The sequence below is a fragment of the Grus americana genome, chromosome 17 (assembly GCF_028858705.1).
Source record: "Grus americana isolate bGruAme1 chromosome 17, bGruAme1.mat, whole genome shotgun sequence".
NCBI classification, from domain to species: Eukaryota; Metazoa; Chordata; class Aves; order Gruiformes; family Gruidae; genus Grus; species Grus americana.
In genome coordinates, this window is record NC_072868.1 from 8,780,647 (window position 1) to 8,798,969 (window position 18,323).

At 63.6% G+C, this 18,323-nt stretch overlaps 1 protein-coding gene across 1 annotated transcript; it reads left to right on the top strand.

Annotated features, from left to right (window-relative positions):
* Positions 1-1,226: 1,226 nt before the first annotated feature.
* Positions 1,227-18,109, top strand: VSTM2L (V-set and transmembrane domain containing 2 like). The gene is made up of 4 exons (XM_054845463.1): positions 1,227-1,519; positions 11,904-12,073; positions 13,356-13,406; positions 16,666-18,109. The coding sequence occupies exons 1-4, from the start codon at positions 1,411-1,413 to the stop codon at positions 16,975-16,977; spliced, it is 642 nt and encodes a 213-aa protein (XP_054701438.1). The 5' UTR covers positions 1,227-1,410; the 3' UTR covers positions 16,978-18,109.
* Positions 18,110-18,323: the final 214 nt, after the last annotated feature.

Sequence of the window (18,323 nt, forward strand, 5' to 3'; positions counted from 1 at the left end):
GAAAACACCTGAAATAATCTGATTTTTACTGTTTATCTAGAGAGCAAATATCCTTCAGATTGCTATGTAGTGCACAGATAATATCATGAGAGTGAAGGCTGCATCTGTGCCTTCCCTTCAGTGACGAAGCTTGGTGTTTAGGGTGGAGATATACTGCCTTGGGGCTCCTCTTTACATTTTTAGACTTTTCAAAATAGGTGTATAAATTGTATAGGTCATGGTGCCATGGTTCTGATCTGCTGCACAGTGCAGGTCTGGGGAGATGCCAGTGCTGTCGGTGGGTTTGGTTTCTAGATTTGTACAGCTGAAGGGAGATCAGGATATTGCCCTTTATATTAAATGCTTTTTGTGGCAGGAGCAGGTTTGTTGTTCCCAGTCTGGCAGGGTGGTTGTAGGGAACAGCCTTTTTGCTGCCGGGAGGGTTGGTCTGGGAGCTCTCTGCCTGGCTCTGCTGTGACCAGCAACACTCCGGCCGAGCCTCGAGGGCGGGTTTGAGCCCACATGTACCCAGGCTCCGAGTTTTTCATTTTGAGATGAATCGTGCATGGTCTGGGGCCACGATTGCGCTCTTGCTCTTCCCTTAATGCTTACAAAAAAAGGAACAAAGCACCCCTAGACACACCATTTCACTCCTCTGTCCCCCCTCCCCACGCTGCAGCAGGAGCCCCAGGCAGAGCCGGGGAGCGGGCTAAGGGTGCAAGAGCCCGAGCGCTGCTCCCTAATTATCCGATCATCATCTTTCTCCATGAATCATTTATTTGCCCTCGTGGGGAGGGGCGAGGTGCATCCACCGGCCTCGCTTCCCGCACTGCTCGGGGAGTGAAACGGGGGGGGGCGGGCACCGCACCCCGGCACCGTACATCGCGGTGTCCCCCCACCCCGGTCCCCGCTCCCCCGGCACCGCTCTCCGCGGGGGGCCGGGCCGGGCGGCGGGCGCTGTCCCGGGTGCTGAAGCCGCCTCCGCCGGGACCGGCGGCGCCCGGGTGTCGCGGGGACGGGAGCGGGCCGGGATCCCGGCGGAGACACCCTTCCCCGCGTGGGCCCCGTGGGCGCGGCGGTGCGGGGGGGTTCCGGGTGGAGCGGTGCGTGGGGTCTCGCGTGGGCGCGGCGGTGCGGGGGCTCCCGGCAGGGCGGTGCGTGGGGTCTCGCGTGGGCGCGGCGGACCCGGCCCCGCCCCGCGCAGTTTAAGAATGAACCGTGGGAAAAACTTTGGGGGTGTGCGCGGGGCCGGGATCCCTCCGCCGGGCGGGGGAGGCTCCGGGCGAGCCGCGGCACCGCCTCGGCGCGCGGCGCCCTCCGCGCGAGGGAAGAGCTCCGCAGCGCGGCGGCGCCGGGACCGCGGCGCAGCCCCGGGGACAGGGCTCGGCCCGGCGGCGCCGCCGCCCCCGGGACAGACGCGCCCGCGGCAAGATGGGCGCCCTGGCCCTGGCCCTGGGGATTTTCCACTACCTGGGGCTCTACCTGCAGCTCGGCGCCGCCTCCCGGCACCCCCCGTGGGACGCCCCGGCGGCGGGCAGCGGTGAGCGCGGGCAGCGGGGCGGGCGGCGGCCGGGGCGGCGGCGTGGGATCCGGGGCTCCGGCGGCGACTGCCCCCGGCGCGGCGGGGGGGGGCCGGCTGCGTTCGGAGCGCTCCCGGGGTTCGGTCCCCCGCGGTGCCGGTTCACGGCGCTGCCGGTCCCCCCGGGTGCCGGTCCCCGGCCGTCTCGGCCGGGCGGGGCTGGCGGCGGGTCGGGGCCGCCCCTGCCGGGCGGCGGGACGGGTGGCGGGAGGGTCCCGGTGCCGGCGGCGGCGCTTGGCTCCGTCGCCGCGGGCAGCACCGCCTCGCGGTCCGTCGCGCCGGCGGCTCCGGGAGCCGGTAGCGGGGGCGGCCCGGCCGAGCCGGGGCTGGGCTCCGCCGCTCCCGTTCCTGGGGCCCGGGGGGCGGCCTCTGCCTCCGCCGCTGGGCTTCCGAGCCCGAGGGGCTTTGCACGGTGCATCCCCGTGCACATCCTCGTGCAAGCGTGCACCACCGCGCACATCACCATCCACACCACCGTGCAAGCGTGTATCCCTGTGAACACCACCATCCATCCCCGTGTAAGTGTGCATCCCTGTGCACGCTGTCGTGCATCGCTGTGCGCTGCCACGCACCACTCGCAGCAGGAGTGACTCTCCCAGCGAGTGCAGCGAGGCTCCTCTCCCGTCTCCCGTTCCCTGCCTGCCGTGGCTCCTCTGCCAGCTCTGGTGCGCGATGGTTCGATGGGTTGGTGGTGCAGCCGGGATCCAGCCAGGGGCCGGGAAAGGGGAACCTCTTCCTGCAAACCCCTGCGAATAAGGTCTGTCCTAGCGTGGGGGGCAGTTCCTGTCCATGCCGAGCAGGTGATGGGAGATCAGAGCCCCCTTGGAGGAGAGCACCGAGAACCTCCTTACTCTCTGCGGGGTGACACGGACGGGTTTAAATCTGAGCCTGCTGAGTGAACGTAGGGTGTGTGCTGGGTGTCCGGTGCCTGGATCGCAGCCGTCCCCCTCGCATGGTGCCGGAGCTCCCGGCATGTGGAAGGGAGCTGCTCTCTGCCCCGAGGAGCCTACAGGCAGTTGAAGCCTCGGGGCCGTGCCATGGAGGTGTGCGGTGTCCTGCAGCGATGCAGTGCGTGGGCCGGCAGGTACCTGCCTGCATGGGGAAGGGATGATCTGCCTTTGTGTTGGGGGGGTAAAGGCAAGAGGGTTTCCGGACCTGCCAACCTGGCGTGCCGGAAGGAGATGTGGGCGAAGAGACTCCATTAGTCGCTGCTGCTCCCCTCAGAAATTCAGCAATAGGCAAATAAATAGTGAAATGGTCGCTGTGAGGGAGCAGGGAGCGAAGGAGAAGAAATATTCTGGGAGGGCGAGTGCACTTTGGAGCCACATTACAGCTTGCTACTACGAGCAGTTCTGCAGCAACTCACTTAATCACAACAGAAACCTTTATTAACGATACTGAAAAGCAGTGAATAAGTGGGTCATGTATAATAAGCCATTTGTGTTCAGTAGGTGAATACCAATTTGATAAAAGCTGTGCGTGCTGAAAACCTGTATAAATTGCTCTTTAGCAGATCGGAGATTGATCATTTCATTACTCGCTGGTATAGCGTTCCCTCCGCACCGCGAGAGCCCGGCGGGTTGGGGGCGCAGAGCGGGAGAGGGGCCGGGGCCGAGGGGATGGATTCAGCTGTGGCCAGCAGGGACAGGCACGTCCTGCCAGACTCTGCCTGGAGCAGGCAGTGTCCGGAGCTCGCTGCCATCTCTGCCTGGTGCAGGCGGCCTGGAGGAGCCTCTGCTGCGCTGAGAGGGTCTGGCACAGCCCAAGAGCATGTTCACTGTTATCTTTAACTTGTCCGCAGTGGATACAGTTGAACGGGAGCAGGGCACACTCCGCAGGCATCAGCGGGTGCCATGAACACCTCTCGGCTCCCCGACTCTGCCTCCCTGCAGGCGTGAGCAATGTGCCTCCACTCACATGGCAGCCAGGGCTGCTCAGGGAGGAAAAAAAGTCTCCGTCAAAGAAAGTCCTTTCCCTGCCCCCATAGCAAAGGCTCTGTCTCCAACGAGGATGGAGCGAGGATCGGCTCCGTCTGCCCCGCTGCCCCCAGGAGAGTGCCTGAGCCGCAGGATGCCTCCCCACCATCCCTCCCCTACCCACAGCTCTGCCTCTCCCCTCCTCTTCCCTCCTCTCCTCTCTTCTTCTCTCCTCGGGCTGGCGCCTTCAATTATTCATGCCCCCCATTGCAGACAGCCTGTGCTCGCTGGGCTGGTGCCATCGGCTTTCAAACCGGCGCTAGCTGGGAAGCTCCAGCCGCCTTCCCAGCCTGCCGGCTCCGGGAGCAGGGCAGGGAGAGCCATTCGGTGAGCAGCTTGCATTCCCGAGGAGAAGCCGCCTGGCTCCTTCCTTGCATCGTTTGCAAGCGTTAGTGTCTCACCGTCAATAAAGCTGCTGTTGAAGGGCTGAAGGCTGGAGGGAGCAGTGCCCCAGCTCCCCGGGGTGCTGCCCTTCTCTTTTCTTGCACACCCTGATGATTATTCTATCAATTACTTTCATAAACACTTTGCATTCTGCCGGATTTTTTCATGCTTCCTGATGGGAATTCTCCACCTGATGTGTTTTTCCTGCTGCTGTTCGTGCAGTCATTCAACACAATTACTTCTGACACCTCTCCTCATCAAATGTCTGTGCTTTCTTTTCCCTTGAAGAAGCTGACAGACGATGGGCCAGACACTGGGAATTATTACGTTAGGACAGTGACAGCTAATTTTAATCATAACGTTCCCTGTGAGCGAGGCAGCAAATCAAACGAAGAGCTGGTGTGGCTGCGCGTGGTCTGGGAGCCGTGGGCAGCGTGGCAGTGCCGGGGCAGGGAGCGGGGACCTGGACGGAGCTGGGGAGCTGGCAGCTCTGCTTCGCTCCCCCCTTCAGTGGGTGCCGCTCCAGGGGCCAGGGCTGGGTGGGCGCCCAGGTGGGGTCCTGATCGGGTGCCTTCCCCATCACGGGTGCTCTGGGATTTTGGTTCATGGGGCAAGAAGGACTCGTGTGCCTCAGGACAGACAGCCCTTCCTGGCCCCATCTGCCAATGGCTTTGCCTTTGTCCCTGCTCCTCTTCTCCTTGGCCGTTTCCCCTGGCTGCAGGTTTATCTCCTGCCTGGCTGCCCCCTCCCCATGGCTCCTGCTGCAAGGGGTGTGCGGCTGGACATCGGGGCCGTCGGCTGGGCTCGGCTGTGCCGGACGCGTTGGTGCCTCACAGTGCATGCTCTGCATGGAGCTGGTCCAGGGTGAGCCCTCCAGCGAGCGGGGCGGGCAGAGCCAGGCGGGAGGGTGCTGTGCCCGTGAGCACCAGGTGCTGCCGGCTCTGCGGGACGGGCGCCGGCACCGTGTGTGGCATGGGCAGCTTTCTCCACAGCGGTTGCTGGTGCTGATCACTTGTGTTTTGGGTGCTGGGTGCGAGACCGGGAGACCTGATCTCCAGCGGAGTGGAGCTCCTGTCGGCCCCATCCCGGTTCCTGCCCGCTGCCGGGTGCCCTGCCTGCTGGGAATCATCCCCCGGCAGAGACCAGCACCAAAGCTGAGTGGCAGCTGAGGGATGGCTGCACAGTGCTGCCAGGGGTCCCGCTGGGAGCCGTTGTAACAGGCCATTTTAGGTTTTTGATACTTATACTATCAAATAACTGCTCCTCCTCATTCCCCTTGGGAAGGAATTGTCTGAGAACCACGACTCCCTGGGAGCAACGAGTCCCCTTGCCTGGGGAAAGCTCCTCACAGCCGGGGCCGCTCTGGGGGAGGGTTCTCACCGCTGGCGTCTCTTTTGCCGTGGCGGTAAAACCTGGGCAGCGGGGAGGCTGCTGGGGGGGGCAGAAGCTGGAGGGGGCAGCCCAGCCGTAATGGTTCACTGTTAGAAATACTTGCAGGTTTCAAGGTTAATTCCAGCTTCCTGGCAAGGTGAGCTCTGGCCTGATCACAATCACTGAATTAGCTGGATTTTTTTTTTGTTTTTAATTTATGCTGCAAATTTGAGCTAATTCTGCTGCTAATATGACAGTAAATAGGGACAGAGAAATGGCACTCCCATCCCCAGCGTGCCGGCGGGAGCCCTCCCGTCCCCAGCCAGCATTCACAGCGCTCCAGCCTGACGCTTCCCTTGGAAAGGGCAATTGCAGGATCACCGGCGGAGAGCAGCGCTCCTGTAGCGCCGGGGCCAGGCTGCGAGCGGCTCGGCGCTGGCCGGGTGCTCACCGGGCCGGCATCTGCCAGCACAGCCAGAGGCTGCCGGAGCGGATCTGTGGCTGGATCCATCCCGGGCTCCAGCCCTGGCCCTCGTCTTCCCCGCTGGCCGCTCGCCGCTGAAGCTCTTTGCCCCAGCACAGCTGCTGGAGTCGGAGCTGCCTGCCCTGCTCCGGCCGGTGACGCTGGCTGTCATGCTGCTGTGTTTATGTACCGGTTTGTGGCTGTGATGTGTTTTTGGTGACCCGGGGTCAGCATCCCTGCTCGCAGGCTTGTCAGGAGGAGATTTATTCACAGATGTTAATAGGCAGATGGGAAGAGGGGGGAGGTTTTAGCCCAACCTACATAGCACATGCCAGCAGCCCTCGTGTCCCCACTGCGGGGACGGCGTGGGCCCGGCACAGCCAGCGTGCTGGAGCAGTACCCGGGCTTCTGCTCCCGGATCCACCCAGGGAAATGCCTCCTGTGCCTTCTGATCTCCCAGGTGACTCCTGCATGGGCAGCCTGTGCTGAGGGGTGGAGGGGCCCCATGATGCTGAGGAGGGTCCATCTCTCCTTGTGTTACAGCCCTGTGCATGTGCCGGGATGTGCCGCAGGCACCGTTGCTGCTGGGGGGAACATTGGTGCCTCTGCAGCCGAGACTGTCCCTCTCCATCAGCCGGGGGGTTGTGCAGGTACCTGGGGAGGGGAAGGCACCGTCGGCTGCGGTTGCTGTCAGACACCTTTGCTTTTCCTGCAGTGGTGCGGGAGTGCGGGGTGGCACAAACCCAGCGCGTAGGGGAGCCAGCCCCATGCCGGGGACGCAGGGCATGGTTTGCGTGGACTCGCCAGTGGGCAGGAGCAGGCCCTCGGCAGCTGTCCCTGGGGAGGGCTGAGTGCTGCCGACAGCCCTGGTGCTGTGGGGTGTGGGGACAGCAGGGACAGGGAGGACGGGGAGGGGGACGGCCGTCTCAGCAGCTCTGCAGGGTCCTCTCCAGGGGATCTCCAGTACACGCTCGGCAGCCGGCAGGGAGGGAGCAGCTCGGCTCTGCTGGCAGTGCCGGCTGCTTTGTCCTGCCTCTGATTTTGCCCCGTGGTGGTGGGGGGGCCCTGGTGGCATCTGGGAGCTGCTGGTGGTGGGGAGCGGGTGTGAGAGCGCTGCAGCCCCCAGGGCAGGAGGGTGGTGATGGCAGCACAGACCCGCTGTACCCTTGGCAGGTCTGGGTGCTGGTGGGGACCAGCTCGTCTGGATGTGGCCTGGGGCACCGAGCTGTCGGTGGGACGTGGCTGCTGACGCCGCTTGGGGCCAGGGTCCATCGGAGCTGCTGGGGGCATGCCCTCGGCTGGGGTCCAGGGCCCCCTTCACCCCAGCACAGACCCAGGGCTGTGGTGGCCATGTCCGGAGCCGGTTCCCTTCGTGCCGTGTCTCTTGGCACACTCCTGCTGCCGAGGGAGCGGATGATGGGAACGTGAGGCTGAGCCGGCAATTAGTCCTCTGAGTGTCTTGACTCACTGAACCATAATAAACCATGAATTATGAGTGGGAGCTTTGTGAAGGGAAGAATAAGCCACACTCGATCGCAGCCCACGGCATAACAGCAGCAGCCGGAGGGAGGGACGAGGGGCGGCAGAGGCTGCTCCGGCGGCACCGTCCTGCACCCACCCGCCCCAGGGCAGCAGCAGGCAGGGTCCTGGCCGGGTTCCAGGGGGGCTGCGTGGCCTCACGTGCTCCACAGGGCAGGGATTGGGGGGGAGGGTGCTGGGGGGACGGGGCAGGGGGACGGGACAGGGGTCTGGCAGGTCATTTCCAGGCGCCCGGGGCGATGCGCAGCCTGGCCTTGCCCGCTGGCTGCCGGCAGCCCTCCTGCCCGTGCCGAGCAGGGGCTGCGGTGATGAATCCTGCCCGCTGTGGGGAGGGAGCGCGGCAGCCTGTATATCTCTGGTTTATGAGAACACCAAGCTGTCCCAGCAGGCGTTTTCAATTCCGTTTATCTGTGTTTCCCCATTGAGTTCATTTTATTTCCCCTGATTTTTGTTTCCTGGAAGATTTATTGATCCTGATTTTCTCAGTTTATGACAGGTAGCAGGCCATAAAGCACGCGGAGCAGCGAGCCCGTCACCGGCCCCCTCCCTTGTACTGGGAGGACGCAGCACCAATGTCAGTGGTGGGGAGGGGGATGGTGCTGGGCGATGGGGGGTGGGGGTGGGCAGGGGGATAGGGTGGGCAGGGGGATGAGGCGCTGGTCAGCTCTGGCAGCTCGGCTGTCCCCTGTCCTGGCTGGCAGTGCCGATGGGAGCAGGGTCTGGGCAGTTCAGCTGCCCCGGGGACAGGTCCGTGCCCAGCTGTGGGGCTGCTCGTGGCTGGGGGCTGCCGGGGGGGGCCCTGGATCTCCTCTGCCCAGGCCCCTGCAGAAGGTGCCTGGGTGGCTGGGGTCCACGGCATCCAGCGGGGAGGGCACATGGTGCTGCTGGAGGGACGCGACCAGCCCCTCTGTCCCTCCCCGAAGGTGTCCCCTCCCGGTGGTCCCATGGGCACACCAGGCTGGGATCTGAGGGGGCTCTGTGGACACACACTGCCCTTCTGTCCCACCACCACTGTCATGGCCCCCTTCCAACGGACCTCCGGAGGGTCCCCAAACTGCCCATCACTTCCCGAGGCAGTTCTGAAGTGCCGGTGCCAGCTGCCAGTTCATGGCCCGAGCAGAGGGCAGGGCTGTAACAGCCCTCGTTAAAGCAATTCTTTATTTTACCTTTGCCAGCAGCTGCGGGTCTGGCGCTCCTGCCTTTTGCTTCGGCATCTGCCGCCGGCTCTGGGCGGGGGGGTCGGGCCGTCTGCCGCTCGGGTGCCCAGTCACGGACTGGTGCACAGGAGGGATGGTGCCCGGCAGAGGTGGCTGTGCCGGGGCCCTGGCTGCGCGGGGCTGAGCCGCGGCTGAGCTGGCACCACTGCAAAAGCACCGTTAAATGCTCGTGCTGGAGTTCAGCCGCTCTGCAAACATCTGAGCTCCTGGCTCCCCCGGTGGGGTCTGGCCCCACGGCCCACCAGGTGCCGACCACCCGCCCCGTCCTGTGCAAAGGCTGTGCAGGCGAGCGCAGACCAGACAGACCAAGAGATGTCTGCCCCCAGCAAAGGGGTGACTGATGACACCGGTCACTTGTTCCTGCAAACACCGAGCCCTGAGATAGATGCCTCTGCCTCCTCCTTGCCTCACCAAGGCACTCCTTCCTCGACGGCTCAGCCTTGGCTCTCCCGGGTGACCCTCGAGGTGAAAGGGCTTCGTTGCCCCCCAGGAGCTGCCGTCCCCCTCCATCAGACTCTGCTTATTTCTCGGTGGGGGCAGGAGAAATGAACAGTCCCCTGGGTATCTCCCTTCTCTCGCTGACCTGTCACCTGGAGTTTCTCTACCCATCCGTCTCTCATCTCACATCCGCTCTGCCGTGACGCTTTCTCCTTTGCAGACGCATCCGTCCCTATTTCGCCTCCCAGGCTCCGGGTGCTCTGCCCAGGACGTGGTTACCTGCAGTTATTAGGAGCCTTTATTGCTTTTCCCTGTAATACACCAAATGATTCATTCGTAGTCGGGAAATGGAAATCCCCCAGGAGCCGAGGGACGAGCTGTCCTGGCCTGAGCCCGCTCTCCTGGCACCTCTCCCGGGCCATCCACCACGTCCTGCTCTCGTGGTGCCACACAGGACCATCCTGCTGCGACGCCGGGGCTGGGGACTGCGCTGGCCACGGGCTGCCCCTTCTCCGGGCTGTGCCGGGGTGACTGCTGGGGTGACTGCTGGTGCTGGGGGACCCGGCACAGCCCAGTGCCCCGTGGACATGAGCTGCGTGGGTGTCCCTTGGCACTGGGGTCCCGGAGCCCCCTCCCCGCAGAGGGACCGTGGGGGTGGAAGCTGGGATGGAGGGGGAGGGCAGTGAAGCAGAGGAGGGAGATGAAGGGCCAGGATGTGCAGGGAGGGAGGGACGGTCCTCACCTTCACTCCTGCTGTCAGACCTTATTGTCCGTCCGTCCATCCCTCTTTCACGGGATGGGTTATGGGCTGTCTGCTAGGTGTTTCCAGCTTGTCACTCACAACCGCTGCGCTGGGGAAGTGGGGAAGGGCCAGGCATGGGGAGGGGGTCTGGGGCCAGGGTGGGGAAGGGCTTGGCATGGGGAGGGGGTCAGGGCCCTGGAGACAGCAGTGGGGTCTGTGATCCCCACCAGGGATGTGGTGTGAGGGGACCCCCGGGGCAGGGGCTGCTGCGGGGCTGGCGGGTCCCCAGAGGAACCTGCCCTCCTTTGGATGCACTTTGAGGCAGCTGAGCCCTGGGGTTAATTAATACATATGCTTCTCAATTAAAATCTGAAAGAAAGAAGGTGCTTGATTCAATCAAGCCTTTTCTCCGCTCATCTGCCAAATTCCCGTCTGTGGGAATGGATTTTAATTGTGTTCGGAGTAATTTGGACACGGCTGGAGCCCTCAGGCCGTTGCCCCCACCCCTGCTCTGCACGCCCGGCCAGGACCACAGGGTCCCGGGGGGTGGCGTGGGCTCTGCCGGGACCCTCTGGCTTTGGCCATTGCTTCTGCCATCGGGAATCCTGCGGAGCAAAAGCCCCATGCCAGGCCACGGCGGGGCAATGGGTGGGTGAGCGTCAGTTAACGGCTGGACATAACGGCCCCGGATGAGCCCTTTGCCATGTGCCGAGGAGCAGCCGGCGCTGGGCAGCGCCAGACCCTCCCGCTCTTACCGCAACCTTCAGCTGCCGGAACCGTTCCCGGGATTCCCTCTGCTCTGCGGCACGGAGCCCATGTGGCTGACAGCACCGGGATCCCGGGCAAACGGGGGCGCGGGAGCTGTGCCGGGAACCCCGCCGGGAGACCCGGGCTTGTTAAACCCCTTATGCTGGGTATTTCCCTCGGTTCCCCTGCTAAGATGGATTAAAGGAAAGTGATAAGTATATGGGATTTCCATGCGTCCGGAGAGACAGTTTGATATTAAAGGTATTAACTTTTCCGTCTGGGCCGATAATAATTTGTTTTCAGAGGGGATCAGCGCTCAGCGAGGATTCCCGGGGAGCTGCATGCTGCTCCCGATGGGATGCGTGTCCCAGGGGGCTCTGGCGGCACCGGGGGGACCCCCATGGCGGCTGTGAGCTGGCGGCACCGGCAGCACGAGGTGGCCGGCAAAGACGGGAGGGCACAGGGCACCTGGCGCAGGTACAGCAGGACATTGATCCGGCCTCTGTGACCAACCCGGGCTGGGCACCAGGCGCTGCGGCAGGGACAGGCAGGGACAGGCAGGGACAGGCAGGGACAGGCAGGGCTGGCTGGCCCCACACTGGAGCAGATTCCAGCTGGACCAGGTTCATCCCAGTGCTGCCCCCGGCCCCAAAGTGATGCCCCTTGGGCGGTAGTGACAGGGTAGGCGGCCCCCACAGCCCCTGCCCCTGTCCCTGCCTGCAGCCCCTGCCCGCAGCCCCTGCCCGCAGCCCCTGGTGCCCACCTCCATGGCCAAAGCAGCGGCAGGGGAGTGCAGGGAGGCTGGCAGCCCCTGGCTCGGCCATACCGGCATGGGGGGGGCTCAGCCCCCCGTCCCCATGCTGCGCCGTGCTGGGGAGAAGGCACCGCAGATTGTGACAATAACATTTGCTGGTGACCTGCACGCCGGGGCCGTCTTTACAGAGGAACAATAATCTCTCCAGAGGAGATGAAAAGAATTCTAATTACATCTCCGAACAATATTTGTTTTGAGCGAGGAAAGCAAACCATATGGCATGTGGGAGACTGTTTGGGGGCTGCATTAAACAAGGATTTGTTTTTCATTTATGCACTGATCTAAGCAGAGATGCGATCATGCTTTATTTATTTATTCCATCTCAGATGCATGGGGGGTCCTGTTCCTGCTCTAGGGCTGGGGGTCCCAGGGGGCAGCGTGGGAGCGGGGGGTCCAGAGGCTCCTGCTCCCTCCCTCTCCTCCCGCTGCTCTTTGCAAAGTGCCGGGCTGGGATGGGCAAGGGGCAGCTGGGGACAGGAGGGTCCGCCTGCCTGGCAGAGACCCATCCCTTCCGCCGAGGGTGCGAGTCTGTTTGGCTGGGGAAGGGTCCGGGTGCTCCTGGTGACCCTGCTTGCGTGGCCGATGGCATCGTCCCTCGCCGGGGCGGTGGCATGTTCCCGCAGGCGCCCGCAGCCCTCGCTCTGTCTCCCACAGCCCTTTTCACCGAGACTCCCCACGACATGACGGCCCAGGCGGGCGAGGACGTGGAGATGGCGTGCTCCTTCCGAGGCAGCGGCTCCCCCTCCTACTCCCTTGAGATACAGTGGTGGTATGTCCGCAACCACAAGGACTGGACGGACAAACAGACATGGGCTTCCAACCAGGTAATGCCCCCTGTCCTCCCTCTCCAGCAGCAGCATCAGGAGGCAGATCCCTTCCCCGCGCTCACCCTGGGGGTTCACTTCCAGCAGCTGTCAGGGCTCAGGGGGACCCCATCCCACCACAGCGTCCCCAGCACTGACCCAACCTGCAAACAGCAGGGTCTCACCCCCCTCTGCTCCGTGCTCACGGGCAGAGAGAAGCCTGGGGGGTCGCATGGCACAGGACCGCTGCCTGGGGTGCACGGCTGCACCAAGGATGCTCCGGGGCGCGTGGCCGGTGAGGCTGGGCTGTCCTGGCCGCCCTTCCCAACTAGCCGAGGGGCACGTGGCCCATCCCCTGGGACTGATCCCAGGCGGAGGCTTTGTCTTTGTGCTTGTGCCTTCTCCCACCTCATCATGAACTCGCCGTCCCCTTGCATCCATCCCCGCGTCCTCCGCTCCCCCGGCCCTCCCTTGTTTTCCCCATTTCCATGTGTATCGGTCTCGGCAAACAGCTGTCTCTTTATTTCTCTTTCTGTTCACACAGAGATAAGGGCCAAATAATGGGAAGGCAGCTTTAGGTATTTTAATGAGCCTTTATTATTGTGTCTTTGGCAGAGCTGCTATTGGTATTACCATAAATTGAAAAAAGCACTGGGAAGTGCTGCTGCTCGGGCTCACTGCCGGGGGGTCGTGGGGGCTGCGGGGGTGAGGGGCCATCGGGTGAGGGGTAGCGGGGGTGCCCGGCGTGGGGAGTGGGCGTGGGAGTGGGCTGTGTGGCACAGCGGGGACCCCGGGCGCCTGGGCCCCAGTGCCACCAGCGGCTGCCGGAGGGGACCCAGGGTGCTGCTCGGCTCTCTGGCTAGTTCGGGAATATTTATGGTAATTGGGGCAGGTGCTGGCTGCGAAGGGGCCGGGGACAGCGGTCACTGCCGCAGTGGCGATGCTCGGTGAGCAGGTCTCCGTTGGGGAGCACCCGCTGATGGAGCCCAGCTGTGGCAGGGACCCACGGGTGAGCACCCCGTCCCCCGTGGCTGCCGCGGTGCTGCTGTTCCCTCCCCTTCCTGGCTGCCCCGCGCTGCCGGTGCAGCTCCCATCTGCCCTGAGTGCCCGGGTTTGCTGGGGCTGGCAGCCCCCTTCTCCTCCTCGCTCGGAGCAGCCGTCCCGCTCAGGGCAGCCAGCCCACGCCGGCCCGAGTCGCTCCCGGGGGTGGGCAGGGGTCTGGTGGGCTCCTGCCTCCTCCCGGCTGAGCTGACGGTTCCTCTCTCCTCTCTGGTCTCCCTCCCCATCCCGCTCTTCCCAACAGCTGAAAACATCGCCGCAGGAGGAGCCTGGGAAGGACGCAACAAAAATAAGCGTGAGTTTGGCTAATGGTTCTTGCAGGGGCTGTGGTCGAGGGCTCGGCTAGAACATTTCCCTGCGATGCTGGCACTCAGCGCTGCACCGAGCTGGAGGAGCGGGGGAGTGTCCTGGGGTGGGTGTCTCTGTGCAAGGCCGGGTGCCACAGTTGAGGTGTCCCGGGAGGCGGGGGGGGGGGGTGCGCTGGTCCCGTCGGTGCTGCCGTGCCACGGGCTGGCGATGCCAGGGCAAGTGGGCTGGATCCACCCTGGATCCAACCTGGTCCATGAGCTCCATCTGGCTCCTGTCGGCATCTGAGGGACACGTTTACGCTGAGAAAATAATCTAATTTACTCACCGGATTAGCATCCCAAAGCCATTTAGGCTCACGTGAACAGAATGAGGAGACACTAATCAGTTAAATAAAATAAATGCTCTCGGCCTCCCGCTGTCAGGCATGTGCCCCCTCCCCCCTCCCGCTGGCCCTCTCCACCTCGGGGGGCTCTGCGTTTGGGGGTGCCGCAGAAATGGAGCAATATTGGAAAGCACTTCCCACCATCACCCCTGCCCTGGCAGCCTCCTCTGGCTCTTTTGTTTCTCCCTCACTGAGTGAGCGAGGGGGGACGGTGCTCGCCATGGCCACACACCCGCCGCTCCGCGGGGCTGAGGGTCCCCCACGCCCAGGATCAGTCCCTCTGCCCACCGCTCATCCCCGGGAAATGCCAAAGAGCTTCACGATGGAGGGCATCGCCTCACCTCCCGTCTGTGGGGACCAGCGTGTGTAGATTCTCTTGCCATCAATGAATCCCCCACCGGGACTGTATCCCCTTTGTTCTATTCACGTCGTGGGTCCCCAAGGTTTCAGCCCCATTTGCTACTGTTCCCACGATGGGCACTGCGATGTTCCCACAATCCACGTCTGAAGCCCAACAAGTGCCTTCAGGACCCCTTGCCGGGGTGCCGCAGCTCGCCACTCCATGAGCGGGCACTGCCAGCCCCTGGGGACGATGCTGCTGCCCACGGCAGACAGCAGGAAGCTTTGCAAAACACTGCCTGCACGGCTCGGGAGCGCCGCTGGTCCCCCCCACCCCGTGACACCCCAGCTCTGCTCCCAGGGTGCAGGGCTTTGCTCCCCCGGTGAGGATGTCAGGGTCCGGGTGCCCGATGCTGATCGGGGGCCACAGGCACTTTGTGACAAGGGATGGGGGGGTCATCCTGCACCGGGCAGGGATGCACGGCCAGGAGCTGGTGCTGTGTTAGAACCAAGGGACAGCAGGTCCCGCGGCCAGTGCAGCTGCACGGAGCCCGGCTGGGGCGGCAGGAGGGGCCGAGATGGGTGCTGGGGCTGCGGAGCCGTCCTGGGGCCACTGCTCCCGCTCAGCTCGGCCGTTGCATTTTTCAGCATAATTAGGCAGTTAATTGCACGCTGCAATGTAATCGATGTGTGTGCATATGTAACCAGGATTTATTTCAAAACGCTCGGGGTGTGGCACTTCTGCCATCTCCTCCAGATCGAGCCAGCAGGGAGAGGTTTCAGTTTTAAACCTTTTTTTTGTTGTTGTTGTTATTTTAAATGTCCTTGATCATTGAGTGTTTATGGAATGGAGGAGATAAATGAATATGGGTGAGACACCACCATGAGTGGTTCTGATAAAACGTGCGTTACAGCCACAGAGGCAATGGACTGGGAAAAAACGGCAGCGTCAAACAATGTGAGAGGATGTAAATCACACGCAGAAACCACCACACCAGGCGTGCCCTTGGCCATTTTTTATCCACCAAAACACGCTCGGTGCTGGAGGTGCCGGTGCCGGCATTGCCTGGAGCCACCGCGCTTTGCAGGGATGCGGAGACGGAAACCATTGTTGCCCTTTGTCGTGAGGTAGCAAACATGACGGGTTTGAGGTTTATTTTTTTTCCCTTCTTTTATAAAAAAACCCCGCTGTTTTGCTGCCGAGCAGCTGCGCGTTGTAGAGCGGAGCTGGGGCTGGGCACCGCCGTGGCTGTCTGTCTGTCCCGGCCCATGCCGGGGTCTCTCCACCGGTTCCCACGGGGCAGCACGGGCCGTCGCTGCCCTGCCTGAGCCTGCGAAGCTGTGAGCGTTATGACCAGTCATAAAATTATCCCTCCCGCTCATAACTGAGCCACGGGCTGAGGCTCGGTGACCTGCTGGGCAGCGGCTCCACGGCTGCCGGGCTGCACCAGCAAATTGGGGTTTTCTTTTATTAGTTCTAAATTTCCCAGCCATTAATTTCAGTGACTTCTTGCTCTTCCGACACAAAGGGGTTTTTTTGAAGCTCCTTTCCTGCAACGGCCTCAGCACCCAGGCACACTCGCACCGGGGCCTGGCAGCTCGTCTCCCTCCCACCCCACAGCCCCCGTGCACAGCCCCTGCCTGCCCCCTGCCCCGTCTTGGGCACAGCTTGGAGCCTGCCTTGTCCCGGCCCCCCTGGCCCCCCATTCCTGGCGCTGCAGGATCAGTGCTGATGGCCGCGCGTGGGCTCTGAGCAGCCCCAGAGCCGCCCTTTGCAGTGGCCCCAGCCACAACATGTGGCACCGGCCACCTCGCAGCAGCCCACAGTGTGCAGGGTGGCCGAACGCAGCTGCTTGCGTGTGCTCGCGTGTGCTCGCGTGTACATGCGCGTGCAGGTACTGGCGGCTGTGGCGCCTAAGCCCGTCGGAAGGGTCAGTGACGGGACCCCCATCCCTGCGCTGCCACCCGTGTTTCTGCGCTGCCTCCTTTGCCTTTTGGGCCGGGAGTTTGTGGCTCTTTGGTTGTGGCTCCCAGCCCCATTTCTAAACACCATAAAATCTTCAGCTAACAAATGCAGCGGCAAGTAGAAAAATGGCCTTTGCCATCCAGTGTGATTATAGGGAACAGAGCCAGGGGCCTCGGGGCGGGTTATAAATCTGATTTATTGACCCAGCCCAACAGCAGCCGCAGCTCTGGCTAGTGAGTAAGTCTTAAATTTCATTGGGTGATAAATACTGAGAGCGAATCAATTTGGTAGAAAAGCTAATTAGCCGGCATGGTTCTGCATCGATCTCCGAGCCCTGTGCGGCTGGGCGCATGCCGGGGACTCCATCATCCCATGGTCCCGGGCTGGGGTGTCCCCATGCTCGTTGCCCGGCTTTGCCCTCCACCACATCCTCGCCGGTGGGACCGGCTGGGACGTGATGTGGTGGCACGCGGTCAGGGGCAGCTCTGCAGGGCTGGGGAGGACCCAGGGTCGTGGGGGTCCCGGGGGCCGCCTGACCTCCCGTGTGCCCCGCCGCAGGTGGTGAAGGTGGTTGGCAGCAACATCTCCCACAAGCTGCGGCTGTCACGGGTGAAGCCGGCGGACGAGGGGACGTACGAGTGCCGGGTGATCGACTCCAGTGACGGCAAGGCGCGGCACCACAAGGTGAAGGCGTACCTGCGGGTGGAGGCGGCGGGGGGCGCGGGGCACCCCCAGGACACCCAGCTGCGGGGCGCCCCGCTGCTGGACCCCGCCATGCCAGGCTCAGCCCACGCGCACCACCACCACCACCACCACAAAGCTGGGAAGGAGCTGAAGAAGCGCTCGGCGGACGCCTCCTGCGTGCTGTAGGTGGGCGGTGCTGGGGGAATGCCGGAGCCCCCCACCGCCCCGGACTCAGCGGAGTCGGCGAGGGTCCCGCACCCCCCGTCAGAGACTGGCCCGAGCTCCCTGTCTTGCCCACCGACCCACACCACCCCTCCTCCTGCAGCCGCTGCCGGCTCAGTTTTGTCCCCAGCCCTGGGGTGCGGTGGTGCAGGGGCTTGGTGCAGGAGCGGGACGGTGTCCGTGCCGGGGGCGGGGGGCATCGCTGGGACCGTGCCTGGGGCCGAGGCGTATACCCATGCGTGGTGGTCCCCATCCCCGCCAGCCCCATGCGAGCGGGCACCTCCCTGCTTGCTGCCACCCGTGGTGCCACGTGCCACGTTGTGCCCCAGCTTTGGGTGCCCAGCACAGACCCCCCCCACCCGCGGGACCCTCCCTGCCCTCCCTTGTGCTTTGCAGAACCAACCGTCTGTTCCCGTAGGACGCCCAGTTTAGTTGCTCTGTTCCAGCCCCGCAGTGCGTATATAAGTTCCAGCATCCATCTTACAGACCGTGTATATCACCTCTCCCTGCCCCTGCCTGCCCCAAAGCTGCCCCAGCACGTCGAGGCCTGAGCTCAGCGGAGGAAGGATGGCAACGGCACGCTCCCGGCACGCTCCCGGCATGCTCCCCAGCACAGCCGTGGCACTGCAGGCTGTGCCCCAGCATCGCCCAGCCGAGCAGCCCGTGCCCGGGGAGCCGTGCTGTCAGAGCTGGCCTGCTTTCACCCATTGCTCCTCCCGGCCCTTTGCATTTCACGGAGGAAGGGGGGCTCAGCCGTCAGCCCTGGCTGCCCTCGTTCCATCCCCACTGCCCGTGCCGGCACGGCTCTCGGCCCCCTGCTCCTGGCCAAGCTCCCCTTCCTCCTGTGCCACAGCACCGCACCGCCAGGGCAGGGTCCGGCTCATGGGCTCTCGTGTTACAGTGCAAATGGCAGAGCCCGTCCCCCGTGCCCCCCCCCCCCCGTGGGTAAACACTGCTGCTGGGGATGGAGCCGTGGGGAGGGAGAGGGGGGTCCCCAGTCTCCCTGTCCGGGTGCTGCTCCCCGGCCGCCGCTCGCCCACACCTCCACGCCTGCCACCACCAGACCTGCTGCAGCTAATAAAGCTCTTTAAACGAAGCCTCTGCGGGTCTGCGCTCTCTGTCCCTGGCACAGTGAAGGGACGTGACTTGGGCACTGTCTTGGCTAAAAAGGGTCACAGCTGGGGCTGCCCCTGGGGGCTGCTGGGCACTGGGCTGGGGCGGGCTGGGGCTGGGGATTGGGACGAGGATGAGGATGAGGATGGGCATCGGCATCATCGTCACCTGCAGCTGAGGGCTCAGAGCATTTAAAA

What these genes read in the sequence shown, in the direction of transcription:
- VSTM2L (XM_054845463.1), top strand. Translation starts at nt 1,411, where the DNA reads ATGGGCGCCCTGGCCCTGGCCCTGGGGATTTTCCACTACCTGGGGCTC. An exon ending in CGCCCCGGCGGCGGGCAGCG is followed by an intron (nt 1,520 to 11,903) that starts GTGAGCGCGGGC and finishes TGTCTCCCACAG; the next exon opens with CCCTTTTCACCGAGACTCCC. An exon ending in AGACATGGGCTTCCAACCAG is followed by an intron (nt 12,074 to 13,355) that starts GTAATGCCCCCT and finishes TCTTCCCAACAG; the next exon opens with CTGAAAACATCGCCGCAGGA.